At 51.2% G+C, this 27,144-nt stretch overlaps 3 protein-coding genes and 1 non-coding gene across 13 annotated transcripts; 2 read left to right on the top strand and 2 right to left on the bottom strand.

Annotated features, from left to right (window-relative positions):
* The first annotated feature begins 7,503 nt into the window (after positions 1-7,503).
* On the top strand, positions 7,504-16,171 carry PHOSPHO1 (phosphoethanolamine/phosphocholine phosphatase 1). Of its 10 annotated transcripts, none has more exons than XM_066981406.1 (5): positions 7,504-7,712; positions 9,711-9,747; positions 12,647-12,763; positions 12,978-13,067; positions 13,623-16,171. In XM_066981406.1, exons 3-5 carry the CDS (start codon positions 12,719-12,721, stop codon positions 14,379-14,381), a joined length of 894 nt encoding a protein of 297 aa, XP_066837507.1. In that variant the 5' UTR covers positions 7,504-7,712; positions 9,711-9,747; positions 12,647-12,718; the 3' UTR covers positions 14,382-16,171. The 10 variants fall into 10 exon arrangements, with proteins under 10 accessions (XP_066837507.1, XP_047906774.1, XP_066837504.1 ...); XM_048050817.2 differs by having other exon boundaries at positions 9,645-9,747; XM_066981403.1 differs by having other exon boundaries at positions 9,645-9,747; positions 12,477-12,763.
* On the bottom strand, positions 16,168-21,897 carry ABI3 (ABI family member 3). Its single transcript, XM_013200235.3, has 8 exons — positions 21,506-21,897; positions 20,397-20,564; positions 19,321-19,497; positions 18,537-18,619; positions 18,180-18,275; positions 17,593-17,774; positions 17,343-17,468; positions 16,168-17,126 (listed from the first exon to the last, which is right to left on the bottom strand). Exons 1-8 carry the CDS (start codon positions 21,740-21,742, stop codon positions 16,966-16,968), a joined length of 1,230 nt encoding a protein of 409 aa, XP_013055689.1. The 5' UTR covers positions 21,743-21,897; the 3' UTR covers positions 16,168-16,965.
* Positions 21,898-23,325: 1,428 nt separating this feature from the next.
* GNGT2 (G protein subunit gamma transducin 2) lies at positions 23,326-24,841 on the top strand. The gene is made up of 3 exons (XM_013200215.3): positions 23,326-23,481; positions 24,082-24,171; positions 24,559-24,841. Exons 2-3 carry the CDS (start codon positions 24,088-24,090, stop codon positions 24,682-24,684), a joined length of 210 nt encoding a protein of 69 aa, XP_013055669.1. The 5' UTR covers positions 23,326-23,481; positions 24,082-24,087; the 3' UTR covers positions 24,685-24,841.
* A 2,212-nt stretch (positions 24,842-27,053) lies between these two features.
* Positions 27,054-27,125, bottom strand: TRNAQ-UUG (transfer RNA glutamine (anticodon UUG)). The gene has a single exon. It is a non-coding gene; the product is annotated as a tRNA-Gln (tRNA).
* Positions 27,126-27,144: the final 19 nt, after the last annotated feature.

The raw sequence follows: 27,144 nt of genomic DNA, 5'->3' as shown, positions 1-27,144 counted from the left end.
GCACTAGCGTGCTTTCATCTCCATGCTTAAAACTCTTCAGCCTCTCTTCTGCACTAAGTGAGAATTTCTTAATTCCTTTACTGGGAATACAACTTTGTCCATAAGCTTTGATGAAACTAGTAAGTTTATTCAAAGAGAACTGTTGTAGAAGATAACTTATTTAAGGGTTTCCAGTGGTGCTTACTATTGTGTCTACTTGAGCAGCCTGTGTGATTAAATTTAGTATATTACTGTCAGATGAGTAAATAAATATCCATGTTTTGCAGATGTAGAACTGAGACACTGACATTATGTAAGCAAGTGACAGCTGGTGACAGAATTCTGAGTTATTTCTGATCCAGACTACTGCCATAACCGCAGGATCACCGTTTCCCCTTTCAGTTCTTTTTTGATTTTCTGCATAATTTCCTCCGTAAGGTTTTTTCAGATAGTGGATAGAGTATATTGCAATAAAGGAGATGAGCAGTCAGCCCCTTTGTGGTTATACTGAAGGTACTATATACTGGCAAAAAAAAAAAAAAAAAAAAAAAAAACAAAACGTGAACAGGAAAAATAGCAGCTCAGAAGTCTTACTCATCTCACAATGTGTTTCTGATCACTTAAGCTAAACAAGGAAAAGAACATAGCCTGCGTTTCTGTTGGAGAGGTCTCAGAAAAATGATAAACAAAATTAGACTGAAAAATTATACCTTCCAAGTCAGCTGAAGCATGAAGGTATCAGCTTGCTGTTCAACCTTAGATATCCTTAATAGTCTGAAGGTCTTATGACACTTAAAATAATGCCTGTGTCCTATTCAAACTCTAGTTTGGTAACTGCTCAGATTCTTCTGTAACATCTGTGATTTCAACAGGTATTCTACACCTCCCTTTCACAGAGCAGTTTCTGCAGGGTGCTAAAATAAAATTTATTGTATGTCAGCGGAGAGGTTGAATTTGATATTAGTTGAAAGATGACCTCATTCCCGGGGGTAGAAAGAGAACCAGTGCACTGAGGGAAGAAGGTGTTAAGGAAGTCTGGTAGATACCTGTCCATTCTAGTTGCAGGTCTGTAATGGAAAAAGTATTCATCAGCCACTACCAAGGAAACTGAGTGTGTCAGAATATACTAGTTTACATAGAGCTTAGACCCCCTGAGTGGTGTTCTACAAGAAAGCCAGAGAGGGACTCTTTATTAGGGAGTATAGTGACAGGACAAGGGGTACTGGTTTTAAACTAAAAGAGGGTAGATTTACATTAGATATTACAAGGAAATTCTTTACTCAGAGGATGGTGAGGCACCGGAACAGGCTGCCCAGAGAAGCTGTGGATGCCCCATCCCTGGAAGCATCGAAGGACAAGTTGGATGGGGCTCTGGGCAGTTTGGTCTGTTGGAAAGTGTTTCTGCCCATGGCAAGGGGGTTGAAATTGGATAAGCTTTAAGGTCGCTTCCAACATAAACCATTCTCTGATTCTTTTAGAAATCATACGTTTGCTAGTTTAAGGTTGTTAGTTCATAGGAAAATACTTGGCTGAAGTGTTGTCTGAAAATGTAAGCTTTTTGTTATTACTGGAAGACAACTGTATTCTGTTACACAGCGTCTCAGATTTTCATTTATTCCTTTTAGACATTTTCATTGTTTACAGTAATCCATCCACTGTGCCTCCTGTTTAAAAAAAAAAAAGGCAAATCATGTTAGATTGTCACAGAAGATAAATTCAGATGTTTAAGTTAATGTAACTCATGGTACCTCACGTTTCTATCATAGGTTCAAAAGGGGAAAAGGATAATATCAGGCTTTTTAGTGATCAGGTGTGTAACAGCAGGATAATGTTTGAGGGATGGTGTGCTGGTGAGGGCTTTCACTCTGCTCCACGAGGTACTGAGTACACTGCAGTGCATTTGAAATGTTTATAGACCGAGGCACGCTGTTTGAGAAATAAACAAGAGGAACTCGAACCTTTGTCTCAGTTGCGGAGGTACAACACCATTGGCTAAGTGAGACTCGGTGGGAAGAGTCCTGTGACTGGAGTATTGTGATGGGCACTTACAGGCCCTTCAGGAGAGAGCCAGAGCAGGTGGGGTGGAGGGGTAGCATTGCATGTGAAGGAGGGGTTGGACTGTGCAGCACTTGCACTTAGGAATGATGTGGTTGAAAGCCTCTGGGTAAGGATTGGAAGAAAAGCTAATGTGGATGTCGTTGTGGGAGCGTACTACAGATCACCAAGCCCGAGTGATGACACCGATGTATTATTCTATAAGGAATTAAGGGAAATCTCTAGATCAATTGCCCTTGTCCTTACGGACAACTTCAGCTTCCCCGGTGTTAACTGGGACTATCATACAGCAGACACAAACAGGTCCAGGAAATTCCAGAAACATGAAATAACCTTTTTTTTTAATATATATATATAGGTACTAAAGGAGCTGACTAGGAAGGATGTTCTCCCAGATCTGTTGTTCGTAAATAAAGATGGTCTTGTGTGTGAAGTGATGATGGTGGCTGTCTTGGCCACAGCGATCATGAAATGGTTGAGTTTAAAATCCTTTGTGATAAAAAGCTGTCAGCAGAGCTACTGCCATGGATTTTGAGAGAGCAGACTTCAGGCTGCTCAAGAAAATAGTAAGGTACCCTGGAAATCTGCTTTTGAGGGTGTTGGGGTCCATAAATACTGGTTACTTTTTAAGAGACATCTTTTAAGAGTGAAGGAGCAAGCAATTCCTATGTGTTGGAAGTCAAGCAAGCAAGGCAGAAGGCAGGTTTGGCTGAACAGAGGTCTCCTGAAACTTAGGTAGAAAAAGAATATATATTGACTTAGGAAACAAGGTCAGGCTACACCAAGGGACTAGAGAGATGCCAATTGCCACTGTAGGGAGAAAACTCTTACAGCCAAAGATCAATTGGAGTCAAAGCTGGCCAGTACTGTGGCAGATAACAAAGGTGGGTTTTTTTTAAGTATGTTAACGGTTATAGAAGGACTAAAGAGAACATAAGTCTGTTATGCTAACGGGTGAAGTTAAAGCAGGGATATTTAATGCCTTCTTCACCTGTTTTTAGACTGTCTGGTAGACAAAGGGAAGGCAGTGGATATGTTTGATTTTATTATTTTATATTTATTTTATTATTTTTATTTTATTATTTTAGCAGAGCTTTTGATACTGTCTCTCACAGTATCCTGAACAAAATGTCCAGCCTACAGCTAGATATGTACACACAATACTGTGGGTGAACATATGGCTGAAGGGTCATGCCCAAAAAGTTATAGTAAATGGGGTAACATTAGGCTGGCAGCTAGCCATTAGTGGTGTTCCCCAGGGCTTAATTTTATGGCCATTTCTCTTCATTGTTTTTATCAACGACCTGGGCTTAGTAAGTTTGCAGATGATAGTAAATTTGGAGGAGCCCTTGATTGCCTTAAGGGCAGAGAGGCCTTACAGAGAGATCTTGATAGGTTAGAGCACTGGGCAATCACCAACTGTATGAAATTTAACGAGCAAATACCAAATTCTGCACCTGGGACTGTGTATTGCTAGTGGTACGTGTAGTCTGGGGGACAAACGGCTGGAGTGCAGCCCTTCAGAAAGTGCTCTGGGAGGGTTGGTTGATGGTAAGCTCAATATGAATTGACAGTGTTCCCTGGTGGCCAAAAGGGTCCACCATATCCTGGGGTGCATCAAGCACAGTACTGCTAACTGATCAAAAGACGTCACAGACCTACTATACTCAACATTGGTGCTGACTCACCTTGAGTACTGTGTGCAGTTTGGGGCTCCACAATATAAGAAGGATATGCAAATACTAGAATGCTTCCAAAGGAGGGCAACGAGGACGGTGAAAGGACTAGAGGACATGACTTATGAGGAATGCTTGGTTTGTTCAGCTTAAAAAAGAGAAGACTGAGGGTTGACTTCATTGCTGTCTGCAACTTCATCCTGAAGAGTAGAAAGGGAGGTGCTCATCTCTTGACCGGTGAGAGGACGCAAGGGGATGACTTAAAGCGGTGTCATGGGAAGTTCAGGTTGGATATTAGGAAAAAGTTCTTCATTGAATGGGTGGTCAGGCAGTGTAACAAGCTCCCCAGAGAAGTGGTTGTGGCCCCAAACCTGTTGGTGTGCAAGAAGCATTTGGACCAGTCTCTTAGATACTTGGTTTAACTCTTAGGTTCTGTGTGGAGTCAGTTGGAGTCAGTAATCCTCATGGGGCCCTTCCAACTCAGAATGTTCTGTGATCTTATGATTTTTCCCATCCCACAGAGAAATTGTTCACCAGAAGGCTGGAATTTAGTCTGTGGCCTTCCTGTTGAGAACTGCAGGAGGAACATTTTGTGGAGGATTAGCCACGAGATGGCAGCGAAGCAGATCACTGACAGCTACTCAAAGAAGCAAATGAAGTAGATGAAGTCAGCAGCATGCTCCTCTAGTCATAACAATGTTGGAATCTTTGCATGAAGTAATTTACTGAATTAGGAATTTTTCTCCAATTTTGAAGCTGGTTTCCAATTAACTCCTAATGTCTCAGATCCCCCAAATTTTCACATTATTTAAAATGAATTTTCCTAATTAGGGCCACTAAGTACTCTTAAGTCAGCCCACCTTATAAAAGCCCTATCTTGTTGCCTATGTTCCCTGACTTCTATATGTTGTATGGACCCAAACATAGGAAGTAATCTGTTTTATATAGAGCTGCATAATTCCAGTTTGGCTTCTTTTAATCCCTTGTAGTGATTTTATATCATAGCTGTTTGTTACATGAATCCTTAGTGGTAATTAGCCTTGTAAATGCTTTCTTAACTATAATTTTTAATATAAGGCTTCTCCCTCAAGATGCTTAACTAGAGAGACAGGAGCTTTTGGTGAACAAGTTATCTCAGGGGGGTTCTTTCAGTTTGTCAGAACTAGGTGGCAGTCCTGTTGGGGAGGGGGAATCCATATTTCCCAGGGTGGAGGGGAATTATAAATCGCCTTGTGGTCTGTAAGCCAGAGGATAAAGAACTTGCCCAGGATTTAAGTTAGATATTTGATAAAATTTTCTTTAAAAAGAAATTGGAGTCATACCCTTTCCCCTGACCACACGAGTACAAGTAAGGTGCCTGGAGTGCTACAGAGCATGACTGTCTTACCCCATTTAATAATTCATTTTCATAAAAACAAACATTTACAAAACAGAAATTTGGGGGTTCCTGTCTATTGCTGGGTGAACCTAGCCACTCTGGGGAGTCTGTCTTTCTGTCTCTGTCTTTTCTGTCTGTCTTGATTCTTATCATTACGAAGCACAAAACTGAAGCCCAAGTTGGAGAAACCTTGGGAGAGCTGAGTTTTGACTGGATTAGCCTTGAACTGAGTGAAGCTGGCCACTTTGTGTCCAGTGTCCCAACTGCTGCGTTGTGGGAGACTGCAGAAATAGATGCATGGGAAGGTCACCCCAAGTAGTGAAATGAAACAAAAGGAGTGTACAGTTTGTTGGGTTTTTTGTTTGTTTTTTGAGGGTGGGGATTTTGTTATTGTATGCTGGGTATCAGAAAAATATATATATAATTTGGCCACCAAAAGTATATTGTTAGAAATAATGTGTAAGATAATACTGTATTGAGAAGATGGCACAAGATGACTAGCTGCAATTGAAGGTTCCTTGTCCACGTGCCTTAAAGACAGCTGTAGAGGTGGTCTCCCCCCTGTGAATAAAGAAAAGCTTTAGTTTTACTCTGAGGTTCCCCAAATTTACTCCGAGGTTCCCCGAAATACGTAGTGCAATAAGGGTTGGACCCTATCTGAAGCAGGTGGCTGGATGGATTTCATGGCGTCCACTGAACTAAGGCTAAGACTAAGCTAACTTTTGTGTGTCACAGGAGGGAAATTGGGGGGGCAGACACAAATACGTGGATTTTGTAAGCCTAAATACGTGGATTTTGTAAGCCTACAGTTACTTAAGGGCTGATGCAATCTACTTGTGGGTTAGAAAACAGGAGGACAAACATGGAGAGAAGTGTACATCAGTGAATTTCCTGCAGCATGGGGATGTTACACCCATTGCAGGGAAATTGTGTACTCATGAGAGGGTTGCCTGTCTGTTCAGGGGTTGCCAGGAGCCAAGTCAGCCCAGTGCAGGGAATGCTGTCCTCACTTGCTCTCCAGAGTTCTTAACAGTGGAAAATCACTGGGAGACTGGATCACCCTTGCCAAACTCCTCTGCCTGTGATGTTTCTGGAATGATCTTTGCCCTAGTGCCTTTCAGTAGGAAAGCAACAGAAGGCAGGGGAGAATTTGCCCTTGTTGAGTTTCCCACTTGCCTTAGACCCACTGACAAATCACTTTGAGTACAGACTTCTGTCTTCATAGAAGCTGGTTTAACTCCAAGGGGGAGCTAATGCAAAAAGAAAAGCATCAAAACCCATGCTGTACAGAAGAAACAGTGTGTGCTCTACATCAAAAAGGCAAAATGTCTCTAACTAAATAGATGATAAAATATTTCCTTGATAAGTAGGGTTCTTTTATAAGGACAGTGACCGCTGGCAGTTATCAGTACCTGAAGGTTAGTGTCCTTTAACAACTGGAAGCAAAGTCCATGAGGAGAGGTCTCAAAATACCAACAGCTGGGCTGCACCAGTGCTCTGGTCGGTTGGAGCTGGAACCGAATTTTGGAGAGATGGGGAAATGTTACAGGTCTGAGGACTGAGGCTTGACCACTTAGGCAACGTGGCTTTCCGCAGAGCAGCTGGCACCGGGGCGGGGGGTCTCAGTGGTCCTCATCCAGCCTGTGTACCACGCGCGCACGTAGGCAGCAGAAGGCCGTGCTTTTTGCAGCTCTTTCGAGGTTCGTGTCCGTCTTTTTTTAGACGTCGTTAATTAAAAAGCAAGACAAAAACCCAACCTCAGGCAGCCCCTAAGTACATGTTTGTGAAGGCCGCGCTGTTACGTCCCCTCCCTGCCCACGCCCTCCGCTTGCAGACTTTGACCGAGCTCGGCTTTGCGCCCCCTGTAACCGCGGGTGCCTCCCGTACAAATTACACGTCCTGCAGAACCCAAGATGCCGCCCCGGGAGCGGGCGGCGGCTCGCGGCGGGGACGTGGCCGCCGCGTTCCCTGCGATCCTGCGGCGGGGCGGGCGCCTAAAGTTAGCCCGGCTGCGGGCGGAGGGGGCCGGCCGCGCCCTGGGCGAGGCGGCGCTGTCCCGGCTCGGCAGACCCGGAGCGTCCCGGGGAGCGCGGGGGGGGGCGCGGGCCCTCGTCCCGCCCGGGCCGGCGGCTCTGAGCCTCCGTCACCCGTCGGCCTGGGGAGGCAGAGCCCCCGGAAGCGCTCGATTACAAACCCGCGAATCTGCCCGTTTCTAGGAGAGAGAAGAACAGTCCGCGGCTCGCTGCCGACGTCCCCGGGCGCTCGGAGCAAAGCCCGGCCGCGCGCCCGCGGGGGGGGGGGGGCGCCGGCGGTCCCGCGTGCGGGAGGGCGCCGGTAGGGGCGGGGCTCTGGCGGGCACCGCCTCCTTTGATGTGCGCCGCCGCGGATGCTATTGGCTGCGCGGGCGGTGACGTTCCGGGACTGCGGTTGTCCCGTGGAGCGGCGCCGGGCCTCTGCTGCGTCGCTTTAAAGGGGCCGCGCTCGCGGCATCCCCGGCGGCGGCGCTGGCCCCGAGGCGCTCCCGAGCCGCCGGTGCCCGGCTCCGGTCGCGGCGGGTACGCAGGTCTGCGGGCGCACCTACGGGCACCGGCGGGACCCGGGCGCGCCCGGGAGGTTCCGACCCGGTAAGGAAGGTCTGGGGGCTGATCGGGCGTGAGTCGGCAGCGGAACGGCTGGCGCCGGGACCGGGAGGTGCCGACTCCGGTCGAAGGCGCCGAGGACCGGTGCGCGGGGGAGGCCGGTGCCTGCTCCGGGAGGTGCCGACCTGCTGGGACTGGTGCCGGTGCCGAGAGGTGCCCGCTCGGTAGGAGTCTCCGATGGCTGGTGCCGGTCCTGGGAGGCACCGATCCGGTGGGGCTACCCGAGGACCGCCGAGGCTGGTGCCGCTCCCGGGAGGTGCCGGTACCCGGCAGGAGCCTCCAAGCGCCGGTCACGCGTGAGTCAGCCCTGCTGCGGCTGTCGCCGGTACCGGCGGGTCCCGAGGAGCGGCCGCACGGGAGCCGGCACCGGCACCTGCCCCTCTCCTCGGCAGCGGGCAGCGCCTCGGGACGCGTCGGTCTCGGACTCGGAGCAGCGGCCGCCGTCGGTCCCGGCGGGCTGGGTCAGGCAGCGCTGCCGGTGCCGCCTCCCCCGGGGGCGAGCCGTGCCCAGCGGCAGCAGCGGCGCCGGGCTGGGCTCTGGGAGCCGATTTTGGACTCCGCAAAGCGGCCACCATCCGTCCGGATCTGGCATTCGTCAGCTCCCCAGTGCAGCGTTTCGGGGCCGAAACAACCTGCTTCGGCTTTTTTTTCAGAGTCCAGGAGGCAGAGAGTGGTGCTTTGGCCCTGACGCGTGTTTCGGGAGCCTTTGGCTGGGGGCACGCTGTGTTTTGCTTCCTGCTAGACAGAGGGGGGGAGAGGGGGGAAAGAAAGGAACATCCCATCACCCGGAGTGACTGCAGTGTCTGCCGTGCCCCGTCCGAACACACGGGAAGGGAGCTGGGAGGACAGGTCCTGGCCTCAGTGGCTGCAGGGAAGGCGTTTTCCTGTTTGCTCCTGCAAAGGGAATTCGGAGAGTAGTGAGAGCTGTGGGGTACGGGGTGCTGTGCAGGGGAGGGCAGGAATTAGGCACCACACCGTGCAGATGGGGTCAGGGCTGGCTGAGATGCGCTGCTCTGAGCTCCAGCGTTTGGCTTTTTGTTACTGGTTTGCTCATTAGCTTCTGTTTCAGGAGCTGTTTAAAAAATGGGCCGAGCCAGGGACACAGGAAGGTCTGGTTTGATTCCAGGAGCAGCAAAACTGTCCAGCGATCCCAATGACATGTTCGATGGTGTCGGCGTCTGTGCTAGAGAGGAATATTTTCCTCTCCTTTGCTTTTGGGGCAACAGGACTCTGTTTTTCCTTTCGTACTGTTCTAGTGGGTGGTCAAACAAGTCTTCCAAAGGTTAATGGTTGGATTTTGAATTTTTAAAAAAAGGTTGTACGCTCCAGAAACATCAAACGGTTTGATAAGCTTAAAAACGTCAAAAACAGAGGAGCAGATGAGCGGAGTAAGCAGGGTGATTAAAATCTGCTTGAGGGACTGTTCTTACAACTGGGAAATGCCCCAGTGCCCCATTTGCTTTCAAAGCTCAGAAGTACCCAGCTCTGAAACCAGGTGCTGATCCCTGTCCGCGCTCGCACAGGGCCTGATCCTGCAGCAGAGGGTGAGCGTGCAGCACAGTGCTGCTCCTCTCCCTGCAACTTGTCCTGCGTTGAACCCGTTATGGGATTAAGCCCTAAATCCCATGGCAGGGCGGAGTTCCCCTGGGATGCACAGCAGTAACTAGTCTGTGGAGATAACAAGGGCAGCAAATACTGCTGGTTTCCAGTCTTTCCACTCTGGGCCTCTGTGGGGCAGAAAGATGCCTGAGGATGACTGGAGGGACAGAAAACATCAAGATTTTAGGGATAAACTACCCTGGGAAATTCTTCTGTCAGTGACACCAAGAGCTCACTGCTTTTATCAGGTGTATTTTGACCTTCATCCTGAATTGGTTGTTTAACCCTTTGTGTTTCATTTTCTGTTTCAACATTCAGGCTTTGAATAATGTTAGGAAGCACGGCCACTTTTATTTTATTTTGGAAGGACTTCTTTTTTTACAGAAGGTGGAAGGACACTCTTCCAGGAAGCAGCTGCCCGGTGAGTCATCTTCATGTATAAATAGCTCTGGTGGGAGCGGTACCATGGCTTGCTGCTTCATGGAGCCGTGAGGTGCAAAGTTGTGGAGGGATTTCGTCACCCCCAGCACCACAGGGGAAGCCTGGGCTGCCCCCCAGCCCATACAGAGTCAACTGTGCCCACCCTGGCTGCTAGCACCACAGCCTCCCCATGCTCCTGGCTGTATTTGTCAGAGTACTTCAGAGCTGGGACATTTGTTGAGTATTTTGTCTTGTCTCTACTGCCTTCCACCTTGTGGCAGAGTCTGGGTTTAACGTGGCTGTTGCCAAATCTTGGAGTGTAGCTACAGTTCACCCCGGTTATCTTTAGATGGAGAGAAAGAGCATCATTTTCTTAAGAAGATCTTCTAATTCTGATATCTCATGTTTCCAAATTGTAAGGACAAAACAGCACACGGGAAAAACATGATTTGTCAAGCCTTACCCTGAAGGCCAGCAGTGAGAAGTCCCATCCTGGATTTTTATTCACAAAATAACGCTGGCTTAGATTTTATTTCCTCCTCTCATACAAGTAATGCACATACTGATGCAATTAATAGTGGTGTCAAGGAGGGCTGAGATTGGAAGAGGCCTCTTGCTGAAGCATGGCAGGGGCACTCATATCTCCTGCCAGTAGATGGGGGCAGCAAGAATCCAAGTTGGCACTGAAAATGGTCCAGTGGTCTCGTGCTTCCGCCACAACCCTGCACGGTCCAGGAAAGGAGAGTATTTGCTCAGAGCAAGGGGTGGGATATTTCATTGTCCCCATATGGTTCGTTTTCCTGTCTGCCAGATTTCATCTCTGAACATGTCTGCAGGTGCTCGAGCGTGTTGGAGGGACCTGGATGGGGGGTGCTGCTGCCTGAGCACTCACCTCAGACCCCTGGGGCTGGTCTGAGGCTCTTCAGGGTGACAGGGACGTCACTGCAGTGTCAGTGCTGGCAACACTGGGAGCAATGAGCCTGGTGGAACAACTGATTTTGTTTTCCAGCTGATGGGCACAGCTAGATTTATCCCCAGTGGGGCTATTGATGTCCATGGCACTTCAGTGAGAGCGAAGTGATGTCCTGGAGGTGGGGAGGGAAGGAAGGAGCTTGCAATGGGGCAAATTCACATGAGACCTGGGTGGCTAATGCTCCTTCAGACCTCATGCTGGTCAACTTTAAAAGGATGCCACGCTAAAATGAACCAACCTGGCTTTTCTCCAGCTCATAGATTTTTTTGTTGTTGTTTTGTGGTTTTTTTGTTTGTTTTCAAATATTTATAACAAAACTTTAATTTGGGAGAGATGACTACATATAAGGGGATTGGGGAACCTCAGATGACAAATGCTAAAGGGACTATAAACTACTATAAGATTTATATGATATCTGTGTTCAACCTCATCTGCCCATGTGTGGTATCTGTTGAGATCTGTTCTGTTTTCTGTTTTGCAAAACACAAAAATCTTAGACCCAAGAAAGCTCTTTCAGGAGTCAGATAAACTTGTCATAGCCACATCATCTCTTATAGCTGCCTGTAACTGCTGTCATCCATGGGGGCTTTAACCAGCTGTTCCAGGGCTCTTTCCATGTGCCTGTGACTTGCTACCATAATGCATCCTTATGGTTTGAACCAAAATGATTTTTTCACTGTTGACGCTGCTTTAGAATTTAAAGAAAAAAAAAATGCAATTACTCTTGCACACACATTTAATGCTTTTTTTTCCTGTCTCTTTTGATTTGGACCTGAAAATCACAGTGACTGATTTCACCTCCAGGCTGTCTTTAACGTCATTTTGTTTCAAATAGTGTCTGTTAATAAGCATCATCTTTTGATGGAAAATTTTAACATAGAAGTTAGTTTGGGCAACCTGATCTAGTGGAAGGCATCCCTGCCCATTGCGGGTGGGTTGGAACTGCATGATTTTTAAGGTTCTTTCCAACCCAAACCATTCTATGATTCTGAGTAACTAGATTTTGGTTTGAAGGTTTCATAAAAAGTTTCTTTTACAAAATTTCAAGCTGGGGTTTAATTTTGAGTTACCACTTTCTTTTGCAGTGTGCTACATTTGCTTTGCAGTTATGTTTTGTTTTAGTGGAATCAGGAACAGTTTGTGGCCAAAATAGCCTGATGCTAGACTTAAAACCAGACACATCCCAAATAAATCACCTTTAGATGACAAACTTCCTATTGTGATGCTAATATCAAAAAAAATTGAAATCCTCCTAGCTTCAGCTAAGATGAGGTACTAGCAAACAATTAAAATTTCCCACTTTCCAGTATGTTTTTCCTCATTCTGACTGTCTGCCAAAGTTCCCAGACAGGTTGATCTGTGAGGTTTGGCATTCTGAGCTTGTCTGTCACTCTCTTTTTATCACTATGGACCACAAGAGGTCGGCACAATTCAGGGGAAGTAGTCTGCGGCCTGACTTTGCTCTGGGGTAGCAGTCTGGCATGTCTTTACTGGAGCTGCCTGAGCCTTTTTTTCATTCCAAGATAATTACTCCCTTTAAAGATAAAAATAAAAAATAAAAAACTACCCAAACTAATTATACTGGAAGAAAATCAGGACAATCACGGAACAGGACATGTTGGCAGGGTATATTGCTGAGCTGGGTCCTTTCATATGTGGCAAAGCCTGAGCACTTGGGAGAATTAAGGGTGCTCAGGTGCATGCCCACTCACCCTGCTCTCTACAGTCATTTAATTGTTTATTTCCTGGTATAAAAGGTCGCGAGCTTGGAAGCTCACTGCAGGACATAGACAACTCAGCGCGCCACTCCACATTGGCAAGCTGGAGCCGCATGTTTCTGAGTGCATTGTGACTTCTGATGTGGTATCCGAAGGTGACAGACAGGGAAAACAAAGTGATTAACCAACATCACCCTTGTGGTTTGCAGTGAGGAGACCAGCACAGAGAGCCCTAAACAGGACCTTCATCAAAGCGGTGCTTGGAGAGTGATGGTCTTAAAATGAAAAGGTGCTGTGAGGGTGTTGGGCTGCCATGCCTGTTTAAGGTCAGTGTGATTCTCATCTGTTTTGACCTCTCTGTCTCTTGTCAGGGTCAGGGAGCGAAAGTAAAGTATCTGTCCTGCACTTCTCTTGACACACATGAGATGTGCACAGAGAGCAGCTGGGGGCAGTGAGCAGATGCTGCTGGGTTCAACGCTGAGAGGCTGGGGCTCTCCGGCTTCCCACATTGTCAGCAACGTGGTTTTACTTTGTTTTTAGAGACAGGCAGGCCCCAGCTCTGAGTTACCCTGGGCCTTTTGGGAGTCCATGGTGCCTGCAGAGCCCAACCCAGAGGCAAACCACATCCAGGTAACAGAGCAAAAATTAACCTGCAAAGTCTTTTCCTCTTAGGAAGAGCTAGACTTGTCCTTGAACAGGTGAGCTTATAAGAAGGAGCAGCAAGAGGGGTTTACAGGGACACAAATCCCTTTTTGCAGGTGTGACAGGAGTGGGATGGGGAGCAAACTTTCCTCCGTCCCCTCCCCAGGACCTTTGCTGCACATAAACTCCCCAAGGCTCATGCTGTCCATGTCCTTTGGAAGGACATGTATGGCGGTAGTTTAGCACACCGACCACCTTGACTGCAGTAAAGGAATTAGCAGTAGCAAAATGATCTCTCTGTAGGAAGGACAAGCACCTTAGAGTTAGGGCTAAGGTATGTCAGCAGTGGACTACTCCCCCTCCCCCAACCCTCAGTGGGGTTAACAAGCGACATGGCAAAAGACAGGCAATGATAACTTAGCTAGGAAACATTGCTCTGTGGAGTTGGCAGCCTCTTGCTATTGTGTTTATTGCCCTCGTTGTGCTGGGTCCAAAGCAAAGCACCTTCCACTAACTGTTGGGCTTTACTCTTCCACCTCACAGGGTGTTGGTATGGCCAGCTCCCAGCCTCCAAAGTACCTCCTCATCTTCGACTTTGATGAGACCATCATCAATGAGAACAGTGATGACTCCATCATCAGGGCAGCACCAGGGCAGGCACTTCCAGAGCACATCCGGCAGACCTTCTGTGAGGGTTTCTACAATGAGTACATGCAGCGTGTCCTGACGTACATGGGAGACCAAGGTGTCAAGATGGGGGACTTCAAGACTGTATATGAGAACATTCCCCTGTCCCCTGGCATGCCTGACCTCTTCCAGTTCCTCTCCAAGAACCATGAAGTCTTTGAGATCATCCTCATCTCCGATGCCAACATGTTTGGCATTGAATGCAATCTGAGGGCAGCTGGTTTCTACTCTCTCTTCCGCAAAATCTTCAGCAACCCATCCAGCTTTGACAAAAGGGGGTACTTCACCTTGGGGCCCTACCACAGCCACAAGTGCCTTGACTGCCCAGCCAACATGTGCAAACGCAAAATCCTAACAGAGTATCTGGCAGAGAGAGCCCAGGAAGAGGTGGAGTTTGAGAGGGTCTTTTATGTGGGAGACGGTGCCAATGACTTCTGCCCTTCTGTGACTTTGACTTCAGCTGATATTGCTTTCCCACGGAAGGGCTACCCCATGCACCGGATGACCCAAGAGATGGAGAATAAGCAACCTGGAGCCTTCCAGGCCACTGTCGTTCCCTGGGAGTCAGCTACAGAGGTCACCCGCTATCTCCAGGAGGTCCTCAAGAAGTGTTGAAGATAGCTCAAAAGAGGCTTGTTTACTATAAGCATCTGGGAAAGGAGAGTCCTGGAGGGTCAGGTCCTGTACTCCATGCTCATCTGGCACTACCTACTGGGACTCCGATTCTTGGGCTGCTTTCCTGCCTTCCTCTCCACGCTCCTTTCTCCCCGGTGGTAAAAGCACTTTCTCTACCCGCCCCCCCCTCACCCCAGCCTTTCCCTTTTCCATTGCCGTGTTGAGATGACGCCTTCTCTATGCAGCTTGGACATCAACTCCAGTGTCGGTGCTTGACAACACTAACAGTGTGGTTTTTTTTTTCCCCTTTTGACTTCACAAGAGCAATTCTTTAAAATCCAGAAGCCAGCTTTCCTGAAGGCTGAGACCTGCACATGCTTCCTCTTGACTTCACCCTGCTCTCCTCCTGCTCATCTTTGCTTGCCACGCAGAAACTGCGTGCTGTCACCTTCAACCTGATGCTCTGAGGGCTCCTTGCCTCTTCAGGAAGCTATTAGAAATTTAATCCATGAAATTTGTGCTGCCCAGGCTCCACAGCTTGCCATGCACCCCACGCCTTCCTCAGCTGGTGAGCCTTTTGCTGGAGTTAATTGTTGCTTAAGACTATTTTCTGGGGAAAAAAAAAAAAAGACTAGCAGAAAGCCTTGTGGAAAGGTGGTACCTTGAAAAAAAATTATATATATATATACATATATTTTAATCTCTCCTATGAAGAAAGGCTGAGAGAGCTGGGGCTCTTCAGCCTAAGGAAGAGAAGGCTCCAGAGTGACCTTACTGCAACTTTTCAGTACTTAAAGGGGACTTACAAAGAAGATAGAGAGTAACTTTTTGCTGAGTCAGATAATGACAGAACAAGGGAGAATGGTTTTAAACTAAAAAAAAATAAAAGAGAGGGAGATTTAGATTAGGTGTTAGGAGGAAATTCTTCATTCAAAGGGTGGTGAGGCACTGGCACAGGTTGCCCAGAGAGGTCGTGGATGCACCATCCCTGGAGGTGTTCAAGACCAGATTGGATGAGGCCCCGAGCAACCTGATATGGTGGGAGGCGTCCCTGCCCATGGCAGGGACGTTGGAACTGGATGGTCTTTAAGGTCCCTTCCAACCCGAGCCATTCTATGATTCTGTGATTCATTAGCTCCCGTTGCCCCCACCCCACTCTCCCAGGGTATGGGCACGAAGGCCACGTCCCACTACAGGGAAGAGGACCTGACTTCACTTTCTTCTTCCACCTGCTGCTTTCACTTCCAGGGCAGAAGGTCCCCTGCATTCTTGATGCAGACAGGTTCCTCCACACTGAGCCAGTCTTACCAGCTGTCTACTTGCGTTTGCTGAATTGTATTGACTCCCCTGTGACCTCAGGTGTGACCTGGTCAAGAGGTGCTGAAACCCCCCCCCGGCTGGAGAGGGAGGTGTGGTGCTTTGGCATTTCTCCTGGTACTGGATCCCTGGAGGCTAAACCTGTGGCCTCCTGCCCCACTGCAGTATTAATTGCCCCTTCTAATTGCACTCTGCAGGGGGGACCTGCAGCATTTGTTGCTCTCTGGTGTTGGCTTTTCCTGGATTTATCCACAGCCTTAATGGCCCCAGAGGGTGATTTGTAACTACTCCAAAGCATAGAAATCCTGGCAACAAATCTGAGTGGTAAAGAAATAACCAAAGCAGCCCTGAGTTGTTCCTCATTTATGTAATTTTTCTCTCTCTTTGTTCTTCCTCTTCTGGACGCTGTTCAACTGTGTGGAACTCGAAGCCATGGAATTAAAAAAATACATATATATGTATATATATATCTATATATTACAGATACACAGTTTATTTTCATCCACAACGTACACCTGGGTGTGAAATGGCTGTGAGGTGCATGTACATGGCATTGCTCTTCCTTGGGCTGCTGAAGGAGGCAGAAGAGGGGTGAGGGGGGATGGGGGGCAGGGATGGGGGGAATGGGGCTGGGTTACAAATAGTGTTCTGCTGATTGGGCCTCTTTTGGCTCGGCTCCTGCCCCCCCTGCCCTCTCCCCATTACTCAAACAGCTGGGCACAACAAGCATTTTCTTTGGGGTTACTGCTAGAGTGCTTCTCTCCTCCTTGCACCCATGGTCATTCATGATTTCTGAGCTTTGGTTCTGCTATACCCTGGGGCCTCCCAAAGGGCCAGGAGCATCAGCAGGGCCAGTCCAAGGGATTTCAGGCTTGCTGCCCTCCGTGTTTCAGGCAGCATGAGGGACAGCTGAGTTGCCCTAGTGCTGAACCTTCACCACATTATCAGCAGTGATTTCTGGTGTAATTAAAAAATAAAACATGGGTGAGAGAGGTGCAGGGAGCAGGCAGTGGGGATGCGCTTGGTGCTGGAGGCTGCCAGGGTGCAGCAGTGAGGGTAGCAGCATCTGAGATGGAGCCCCAGCATGGCTGCCCTTGCCATACTGCAGCAAAAGCTTTGAGCTGTGCAGAACACCATGTGTTCAAAGCCAAAATTCAACGGCATAGCAGAGCCCTCCCCATCTCCTGGAGCCTGAGCATGAGTGGATGCAGCTGAGCCGGGTGGGTGATCAGGGGTTGGGGGTGCAGAGGGTGCATACCCCTGGCACTCAGAAGGGCTCCACATAATTGCCAGGGAAGAAACCTACTTCCTCGCCCATGATGCCCTCACACCATCCATCCGAGTACCTCCGCGTGACGTAGATGAGCGCCCCAGGCTGGAAGGAGAGCTCGTTGTCTTTCCGCTGTGCATAGGGATAGAGGGTCACCACTGTGAGAAGAGGGAGAGAAATGCCATGGAGCAGGACAAGGCCAGCTCCAGGACAACTCACCACCAGGAAGGGCAGGAGAGAAGGTGTGAGCCCCCTCCATGCTGTCCTCTGGGGGGAGCAGAGTTGCTCCCTTGGTGCTGTGACTGAGGTCAGGGGCTCAATGGGGCAAAGAAATCTGGTGGATCCTGGTGGACCTGAGCCTGGAGCTGCTGTACCTTTCTCCAGGTAGCTTGCTGGGACCCAGGGGGGCTCCTCCACATCTGGTGGCAGTGGTGGGGTGAAATCCTCAAAGTCAAGCAAAGCCGGTGGTGGCAGCAGCGGTGGCTTGAGGTCATCAGAAACTGCAAATCCCCCCCAGAAAAAGCAATGGGGGAAAAAGGGCTCCACATGGAACAGGGGCCACATGCAACAGTTGTGTCCCTGTTTCCCTCATGACGAGCACCCCTGGACCACCTCAGCACTCACCTGGGGGGATGATGTCCAGTGGGGGCAAGGCCAGGTCCCCCAGCGGTGGGGGGGGTAGGTCTGTGGGGAGAGGTGAGGGTGGCCGGACAGTGGCTGCAACCAGGGGAGGTGGCCCTGGGAAGGACGGGAGCGGTGGTGCTGCAGGGATGCCTTCACCAGTGTCTCCCAGGGCTCCAGTTGAGCTGGGGGGTTCAGAGGAAATGCCAAGTCAGAGGAGCCAGGCCAGATCTGTGGCTCAGCCCCTTGTCTTTGAACACAGACACCTCCCGTGCCAGCACAGGGTGACACCCACTGTGGTCACCATGGTCAGGGACCTCAGCATCTGCATGCAAACCATTTCCTCATTCCATGCCTCAATTTCCCCATTATGTACTCTCTCTTTAAAGGTATTTTTGCTCTAGAGATGAGCACTGACTAGAGCAGTGAATCTCAAACTCCCCAAAACCATATATATATATATATATATATATATATATATATATGTTTAACCAAAACCTCTCTGCAAGTGGAAGCTCCCCAGAGCAGTGGGGTGACCATGGCTGCCCCAGGCCCACTGAGCCCTGGGCCTTTCAGAACCGTGCCTGTACCTGACCGATGTCAGAGAAGAGGTGGACGAGGCTGTGGAGAGCTTTCCCGGAGGAACCACAGGTGGCTGTATGGGCTCAGGGACACGGGTGCTCCTCCTGCAAGCAGAGCAGCCGCTGAACCCCCTTCCTCCTCCCACTGCACCTCCTTTACAGAAAGTGGCTTGGCATGGGGTTAGGGACAGGACACCAATGACAGCAGCATCACATGAACCTGTAGTGCACCTTCTGACTCTGTAAACACCATTGTCACCTGCTCAGTGACACCAGCATGGTGTTGGCCCTGATGGTCACAGTTGGTCCAGAAAGATAAAGTCCCCACCACTGCACCCCCTCCCCCCCTTCTCCCGGAAGCCTCACCCCAGGGTGCCTGCAGACTGTGTGGCTGACTTAATCCCTTTCCGAGCCAGGGTGCCTGTGCGGGAGAGCTGGGTGCTGTGGTCCTGCAGGCATAAGGAAACATGGACACATGACAAGCACACTGCACCCCGATGTGCTGTCCCTGTGGGCAGCAGCGTCCCTGCGGTCTTTGTTCCACCCTTCCCCAAGGGATGCTGCCAGGTGGCGCTGGGAGCTGCCCCAGCTGACAGAAACAGCCAAGCAGCAGAAAGTGCTGGTGCTCCAGTGCTGTCTTGCCACCGTGGGAACAGCAGCCCCAGCACCGCCACTTCCCCTCCAGCCCCATGGTGGTTTCACACTGTGCATGTACTTGTGATGCTGCCGAACACCACCACCACCCTTCCACCCCCCAGCACCTTCTGGCAAGGGCAGCTGATGAGAGCAGTTTCGGTGCTGGAAAGGCACTTCGGGAGTGAGAGCACAGTGGCTCAGCCCTGGCCCCAGCATTGCTGCCAGCCTTAGCCAAGCAACTCCAGCATTGTGTGTCTTTGCTGCATTTGACCATGCCCTATTCTCCTCCTGCCCCAAGACAGGACCACTAAGCCCCAGTGGGATGAGTCCTGGGATGGGCTGGGGGAGAGTACAGACAGACCCCCCCACACACACTTCTCCATCCAGGAGGGGTTTGAGCCCATCTGTGCACCCACCAGCAGAACCCCAGGTCACTGGGGACTGAGAAAGCCCATCTGAGCCTCCACCTTTCCATGGGACATCCTCCTCATGCTGACCCCATCACCAGGCTGACCTTTATGCCATGACCAATGTCATCCAAGATGCTAAAGTTGAGGGGTTTCCTGTAGTAGGGCTCCAGGCAGGGTGGGCCGGGAGGTGATATGATCTTCTGGTGGGCTGGAAACCTCTTGCTGATGGTCAATGACCCAATCTCCCGTCGAGAAACTTTCTCCTTGTGCATGTCAATCCTCTGTGGAGATGGCATTATCACCACCATCCCCTCCTGGGTTCTCCCCACCTCCTGCTGCCATCTCCAAGTCCCACCAGGCCTTCACAGACCTCCCCACATCTCCCTCTCCCTGCCTATAAAATAAGTCAGAGATCAGGCCTAATTCAAGTTTCAGCCTGATCCCGCTGGCCTGTGTGGAGCCCCCATAGAAGTCACGGGGTCAGAACCAGCTCTTCTACATCTCATCAAGGCAAGCAATGCCCTTGACGCCACCATATCCACCTGCAGTGGATTTGGCCTTTCCTAAAGTGGAAGAGCGAAGGCATGAGACAATGGTGAGGGATTTGCAAGTTTCAGCCATTTTCCTGCTGCTTCCAGAGTGACTGCCAGGTCCCTTCCATGGCAGTAAAAGCTCCAGGCAACTTTCAACTAGCAGGAAGAAGGTGGGTGGCTGCAGAGCTCTGCGCCAATGCCCTCAGGCTCCGAGAGGATGAGACCAGTCTCCCCTGAGGGGAGAAAGCAGCTAAACCAACATGACTGCTTCACACTGCAGGTGGCTTCCCAGGTGGCTCCCACGGTCCCCTCCACTGCTACTTGCAAACACCCACACTGAGACAGCGCCTGCTCCCTCCCCCCACACACACCCCCAGAAGACAACGGTTTCTGAGCCCCAGGTGGACTCGTCCTTCAGCAACCTGTTGGGTGACCACCATCACCCCGGGGAGAGAGATCAAGCACTGCAAGATGCTCTGATGGGCTCTTGAAACCGTGGTGAAGGATGGCCTCCAGTCCTTTTAAACTGTCCTAATGTTCTCAGTAACAGGCCCTTTTTCTGGAGACCACCCCATCCTTTTCAGGGCCCAAATCTCACAGCAACATGGACCCAACATGAAATGTCAGTGGTTGGAGAACAGACACACCTGAGCCACGCAGCTGATGTTGGCCTCCACCTTCTGCAGCTCGGTCACCTGCAGGTCTAGCAGCTGGAGAAAAGTGGTGGCCAGGCTGCTGACCTGGTACGCTACGCTGGCCAGGGACTGAGTGCTAAACGCCATTGTCTCCTCCAGCGCCTTCTGCTTATCACTCGCCTGGAGGGCAAAACACACCTGGTGAGCCAAGCTAAGTCAGCTGATACCACACCATGTCACATTCACCCTCCTGCCACCATCTGCACGCTGGGGTCATACGGGAGTGAAGACGCTTCTTCTTTCCAAATGCATCACAGTTCCTCCAGCTCAGCCTGCAGGACTCACAAACACCAGACAGTCAGCAGTGCTCAGCTTTTCTGGCACTGAGAGATCATGGTGAATCCTCCCTGGACAGTGACAGCACCATCCTGGTGCAGTGGCACAATGCAGGGTTCTGCCGTGCGTGAGTGGTACCACCAAGAGAGGATCCTTTAAAGCACAAGCGGACCCCGTTGTCATGACACTCTCCTCAGCAAACAGGGCCAAAACAACCCTTTTCCCTTCTATTGCATCCCAAAAGCCCCCGCCGCACCTTTCCTTCAGCTGGTCACAAGGGGATCAGGGCAGGGAGGAGGAGGAGGGAAGCCGATGGCAGCAGAGCTTTGTGCCCACTCTACATCAGGATGTGGTGGGGACAAACCCTGTGCAGGTACCCAGCTTGCCTCTGTCCTGTGAGGAGACACCTCCACAACTCCAGGGACAGCTCGAGCTGGTGTTCATGGTCCCCTCCCTGGTTATCTCTGATGGCATCAAAACCCTCGGAGGACTTTCCCTTTGTCCTAGTCCTAATTCTGAGACCTGAGCAGAGAAGCATCTGTGGAGCATTAGGGGAAACCAAAGCACAAGACAAACCCTGAGAGCTTTCACTGCTAAGTAGGAAATGAGTGGGGAGGCATGAGCTGCCATCACCAAGAGTCTTCATCATCACACCAGCCTCCCCCCCCCCTACCCCTACCCCCACCCTCATCCCCAGGTAGCACCATCTCAATAAGAAGATCGATAAGGCTCCTAGCTGACTCCGACATCACAGCTCACCCCATGTTGTCCCTCAATGCCCTCACCTGCACATAGTTGCTCTCGCAGTAGTCAGCGACCCGGTGGAGGTTGCAGTGGTTGTCGCGCAGGACCTGCCTGGCGGCTGGGATGTCACACTGCTGCAGCTGCCGCAGCTCCGACATGGTGCCGGGCTCAAGCGCCCACTTCCTCCCCAACCGCCTCGGCACCGGGTTTTGAAGCTCGCAGCGGTGCTGACGCAGGGCCTGCGGGTCCCTCGACATCCCAGCCCCCACCTCCGGCATGCTGCACAGGCGTATGACCTCTCCAGCCGCCTTCAGGCATTGGCCCTGGGAGAGCCAAGGAGAGGCAGGGGAACACCAGGAGAGGAAGCGAGCATTTCCCCAGCTCTGCTCACCGGGGCCCTGTGGGGAGATGACAGGCTAGCAGGGGAGCCCCGTGTCAGTGTCACAGCCGGCAGCCATCCCACCGGGGCAGTGGACAGGAGTGGCTGCAACAGTGAAGGATCTGGGTCATGGAGGAACCGGCGGTGCAGGGGGGGCAAGCAGCTGAGGAAGCCTGAAAGCTGTTGGTGTGCTGGGACCCCAATACCCACCCCTGCCACCTGCACCCAACCTGCATATCTGTATTCACCTCCAGACTCCAAACTGCAGTTCTTTGTGGCTCTCAGGGGGGAACAGCTTCTGGAGCAAGAAGGCCTGAAAGCAAACAGCACTGGAGACAGCAGGCTCAAAACAGGGTGATATTCCAGGACAATGCTGCAGTTCAGCTCCAGACAGCCCGAACTTGCCCATTTCTGAGCATTTTGAAGCCAGCTTGTAGCAACTATCAGGGGATGGAGGTGCTGCTGCCTTCCCAGAGGGTGTGAGGCCAAGCCCAGATCCACTGCATCCAGGGAGGGGAAGTTCCTTCCCCTTGCCTTTATCAGATAGGCAAGAGATACACCCCCTAGGGCAGTGCTTCAACTGCCAGGTCTGCCTTCCTGGAAAAGCCCTGTGCACCCCATTTGGGATCAAGCTGTGCCCCCTGACCTTGCTCAGCTCAGGCTGTTCTTAGCCATCAAATTCCTGCTGGAGCCCATGTGCCAAGCGGCCCAGTGGAAGCTCCTGTCCTGCTCTCACCAAGGGCAGAGCATCCCCTATGGCGCTTTGCTAACTGTGTTTTCCAATGCCACAGGACAGTGGGAGAGGCTGTGCCAAGCAGGGCTAAGGGCATGAAATTCCCGCTTCCCAGCACTGTTTGAGGAAGGTCAGTCTCGGGTGCTTGAAAAATCTCCCTCCGCCCTCTCTTCCTCCTCCTCCTGCAGGCACTTCCTCAGGGCCTCCTGAGCTCTGTTCACAGCCTCGGCAACTTTGCGTGGGCCAGATGGCAGCAAAACACCCTTACTGAGCCCACGGACCCACGAGCGCTTGCCTCCCTCCTCACATATGAGTACAAGGATGAGGGAAATCATGAATTTCCTCCAGCACTGGCTCTGCTTCTCACACCCTCAAGAGCCAAGAGCTACCCAAGCTGCTCCCTAGCCCCTCATGGTTTCCTTGCCCCAGCTCCCCTCCCCTTCATCCCTTCTGAAACAGGTGAAGCCCACCCCTGTATGCACAGGGGATGTTCCCATTGCTCCATGTCTGCCAGGCAGGTCAGGATCTAACTGCCACACAGACTCAGACATCCACAGTTGGAATCAGGGGCTTCCCAAGTGCCTTAGCCATCAGCTCCACAAAGCATTTCTCCATCCCTGCCCTTCCTTTCCCATCCTCACCCTCTCCCAGCCCTCCCCTACAGCCCTACCACTGATTACCCTGGGCTTTGAGGCTAATACTCAACACCTGACCAGCTTATTTGCCTGAGTCTATTATCAGCTTAAGGACCAAAGACATCTGCTCCCTGTTACTGGCTGGGAGATACAAAGGAGTCTTCAAGCCCACAGCAGGAGAGTGAGGGTGCAAAGGACGGCATCTTGTCGGCACATATGGGTTTCTGAACGCTTCCACCACTGAGAAGGGGCAGCTCCTTGTCCCTGTAGGTAAGTGGCTTTGCTTCCTCCAGGCACAAACACTACCGTAGGTGCCACTATCTTCATGAGTTGGTACTTCCTCAGAAAACCTGCAAAACTGCTCCTGCCCAAGCAAAGGACACATTAGATAGATCTAGTTTGCATTTATGTTGCTTTGCTTGTTCAGGAGACACTGAGAAATTTGATGCACTCCCATCTGTGTCCTCCTAAGGGGCTGCTAATCCAACATCCCTAGTTTTTCTCTGGGCTCAGCTGGCCCTGCTGAACTGGCCACCTCATGCTGTTGGGAAACAGCCTCTGTGGTAGGCAAAAACCTCTTTAAAAACTAGGCTAGATCCTCCTCAGCTGCCCTCAAACTGCACATTTTGCTTGATTTGTCTAGTGAGAACAAGCAAACAAAAATCTGCTTACTGCAGATGTTATACAAAGTGTTTTGAAATGTGTGTTGTGTTTGTTGTTGTTTTGTTTTTAAAGCTTCAGCCCCTCTCTCAACATGAGGGTAGTTGAGATGTTACCAGCATTTGTGTTACGGCCAAAGTAATAGTCCTAATGTGCCCTAGGCGAAGCCCATCTATAGTTTAAACACATGCCGTTTATGTGTGGTTACAGGGCAAAATGGCTCAGGATATGACAGAGAAGGAACTGTTGAAGATGGAACTGGATCAGCTGAAAAAGGAGGTGAAGAATGAGAGGCAAATGGTGAGTATTTCACCCAAAATGGAAATGGGCTTTCCCTGGGGTAATGTTCTGACCCGATTGTGCTGTGAAGGGAAAACAAACCCCAACTCCCTGAAATTAAACCTCATATACAGGCACAAGCATGTGAGTTCAAACCTTTTGCCTCGAGACAAGCATCCCCTTGGGGTTTAGCCTCATGTCTCACAGTCCTGTGGCTGCAGCCCCACGGTGGAGTGTCCATGGCACCTTGGGGATGTTCTTGGGGCTACCACAGCCATGAGTAGCTCCACAGTTCTCCTCTCCCAAAGGAGCAAATGAGTTTGTAGACAGATCACGAGCAAGAGTGCACGTCTGCAGTGAGGGCTTGTTCCCGTAACCCATGTGGGGCATCTCCTTCCTTCCTTGTAGGTCTCCAAGACCGGCAAAGAGATCAAGGAGTACGTCGAATCCATGGCAGGAGAGGACCCACTGTTGAAAGGTGTCCCTGAGGACAAGAACCCCTTTAAGGAAAAGGGTGGCTGTACAATAAGCTGACACCCTTCCTCCTCCCTCCCTGCCCTGGCCAGGAACTGGGCTGTTTCATGCAGGAGGCAAGACTGTAAGAAACCTGCTTTTCCTGTAGTCTGACCTTGGCACTGGGGAGTCCTGAACCAATATGTAGTTGCATCTAAAGTAGCAAAAAAAAGAGAAAGAGGAGAGAAAAAAAAAAAAAGCTATCCCCTCCCCCCCAACACCGGAGATGCAGCTCAGCAGCCAGAGCAGAGTGTGTTTTTTGTGCTCGTGTAACTGATTTACATTCGGTTTCCGCCAAGCAAAACTTCTGTATTTTTAGCAGGCAGCAGCAAACTGGGCTTTAATGAAACCATAGGGCTGTGTCTTGTCTCAGACTTCTCCAAGCAGGCCAACACCAGCATAGGCTCCAAAGCCCTGAGCTGAGCACCCCCCCCCCCCCCCCCCCCCCCCCCCACTGCAGAAGAATGCTCCCAGTGGGACCTCACTTGAGTTATTTCCCTGTTTCCCTATCTGGCACAGGCAGACAATATACTGTTGCTACTTTGAGGCTTCCAGTGGTCTGAAGCTTTATTCTCTTTATTCCAATGTATACTCCCAGCCCATTAATGCTGTCCATCGCTCCTACAGACCACAGGTCACATCCACAATGCATCTAGAGCCATGGGATGGTCAGAGTATGTCTGGGGACTTCAACCAACACATTGTGAGCCGCACGAAGGTGCAAGGCTCCAGGCAGCTTGTTCAAAAGCTTCACCCTGCCTCTTGGTCTCGCTTCCTCCCTGGGAAACCCTCCAGCAGCCACAGGAGAGCAAGCTGTCGGGGTCTGCCTGCAGCTGTGGCGGCTCCAAACACTGCCTTGGCTTTACCGTCTGCTCTCCTCTGCTGCTGAGGCTGTGCCGTGGGCAGGTGGGGAGGATGGACTAATTCCATACAGGTAGGGGTGCTGCAAAGTCTTGTCCCACAACGTCTCATTGGTGACAGGGATGACTTGGAGCTGGCAGCCCAGACAGCCTCTGCTCAGAGGTGGTACATGCACCAGGTCAGACTTAAACGCAGCAATGATAATTGCTACAAATTCAGGGCAGGAACAAACCTCTCCCACCACGTGGGACATGGCTGTTTGGGAAGAGGTGACGGCGCAGAAGGTACCTGTTGCATATTGGGTATAGCCTTTGTCTCTCATGATGCTGGTGGAGAAAGCAGCCACGGATGGGGCTCCAGAAGAGCATGGAGGTGGGCTTAGGATTACTTTAAATGCTGCACATACAGGGAAATTGCTCCTGAACCCATGCGGAGCTGCAGTGCTTTCCTGGCTGCTGGGTCACTGCTGGTCATGCTTGACACTTGCCCGCAGGAGGCCGTGGGACTGGAGGTCCTCAGCTGTTCAACGTCAGACAAGGCCCAAAACCTGGGGCTCCCCTGCGGAACCTGAACACAACAAAGAGGTTCTTCCTGGTTGCAGCTCAGGAGGGAACTCACACAAATCCTCCGCATCTGGTGTTGTGTACCTACCTAGCCATAAATAACTGAATCGATAAAGGTTTTGTTCTTTCTCTTGCCTACGCTAAATAAATCCACTCAGTGTGCACTCGAAGCACAGCCTCTGTCTCTTGTGTCTGGGAAGGACAAGCTTGCCACACAGCACGAATCCAACCTAGCGATAAGCATCCTCAGGCATCCCCCTGCTTTAGCCAGGCCAGACGCCCTTACCACAAAAAAAAAAAAAAGGAAAGAAAACCAGCTTCTGTGCCAAAACAGAGCTTTGTTGTCCATCCCTGCTCCTAATCCCGGAGGAGCAGGTCTCAAACAGGCCCGGGTCTCCTGAGCCCCGGGCAGACCGCCCGGTTAATCCCGGCTGAGCTCCCCGAGCCCCGCGTCACAGCCAGCCCAGCTCCGCCGCACGCCGCCCGTCCTCCGCGGCGGGCTGAGCCAAGCGCTGCCCCCGGGGGGGGGGGGGGGGGGGGGGGGGCGTTTCTCTACTGCCGACCCCACGCAGGGGCCGCAGCTGGACCCCCCCCCCCCAGATTTATGGTGCCGCCCGGGGAAGCGCTCCGCAGCCCGCGTTAGGGAACCCCCCCGGAGCGGGGGCGCCGCTTAGCGCAGACGCGGGACTCTCCCAGCCAATAGCAGCGCGGGGAGGTGGCAGCGTCACTCCCCGCGCGCAACCTGCGCCAGCAGCCGAACAGCGCCCTCCGCAGCTCCGCCCCGTCTGTGCTCACGCGCATGCGCTCATGAGAGCCGGCGCCCCCGCACAAAATGGAGGCGTGCGGATGCCCGCAACCGGCGGAGGACGGGAGGGCTTTCGGGGCAGGCCTGGTGCCGCCACCGCCGCCCCGATTCGCGCCCGCCTCCCGCTGAATTACTGGGACAGCGGAGACAAAAATGGCGCGAGGTCCCACCGAGATTTGAACTCGGATCGCTGGATTCAAAGTCCAGAGTGCTAACCATTACACCATGGGACCGCTGCGGAGTCGTTCTGCT

Source organism: Anser cygnoides, chromosome 22 (genome assembly GCF_040182565.1).
Source record: "Anser cygnoides isolate HZ-2024a breed goose chromosome 22, Taihu_goose_T2T_genome, whole genome shotgun sequence".
Classification (NCBI taxonomy): domain Eukaryota; kingdom Metazoa; phylum Chordata; class Aves; order Anseriformes; family Anatidae; genus Anser; species Anser cygnoides.
The sequence above is the reverse complement of the archived record's forward strand: the minus strand, read 5'-3'. Positions and strand labels throughout refer to the sequence as shown.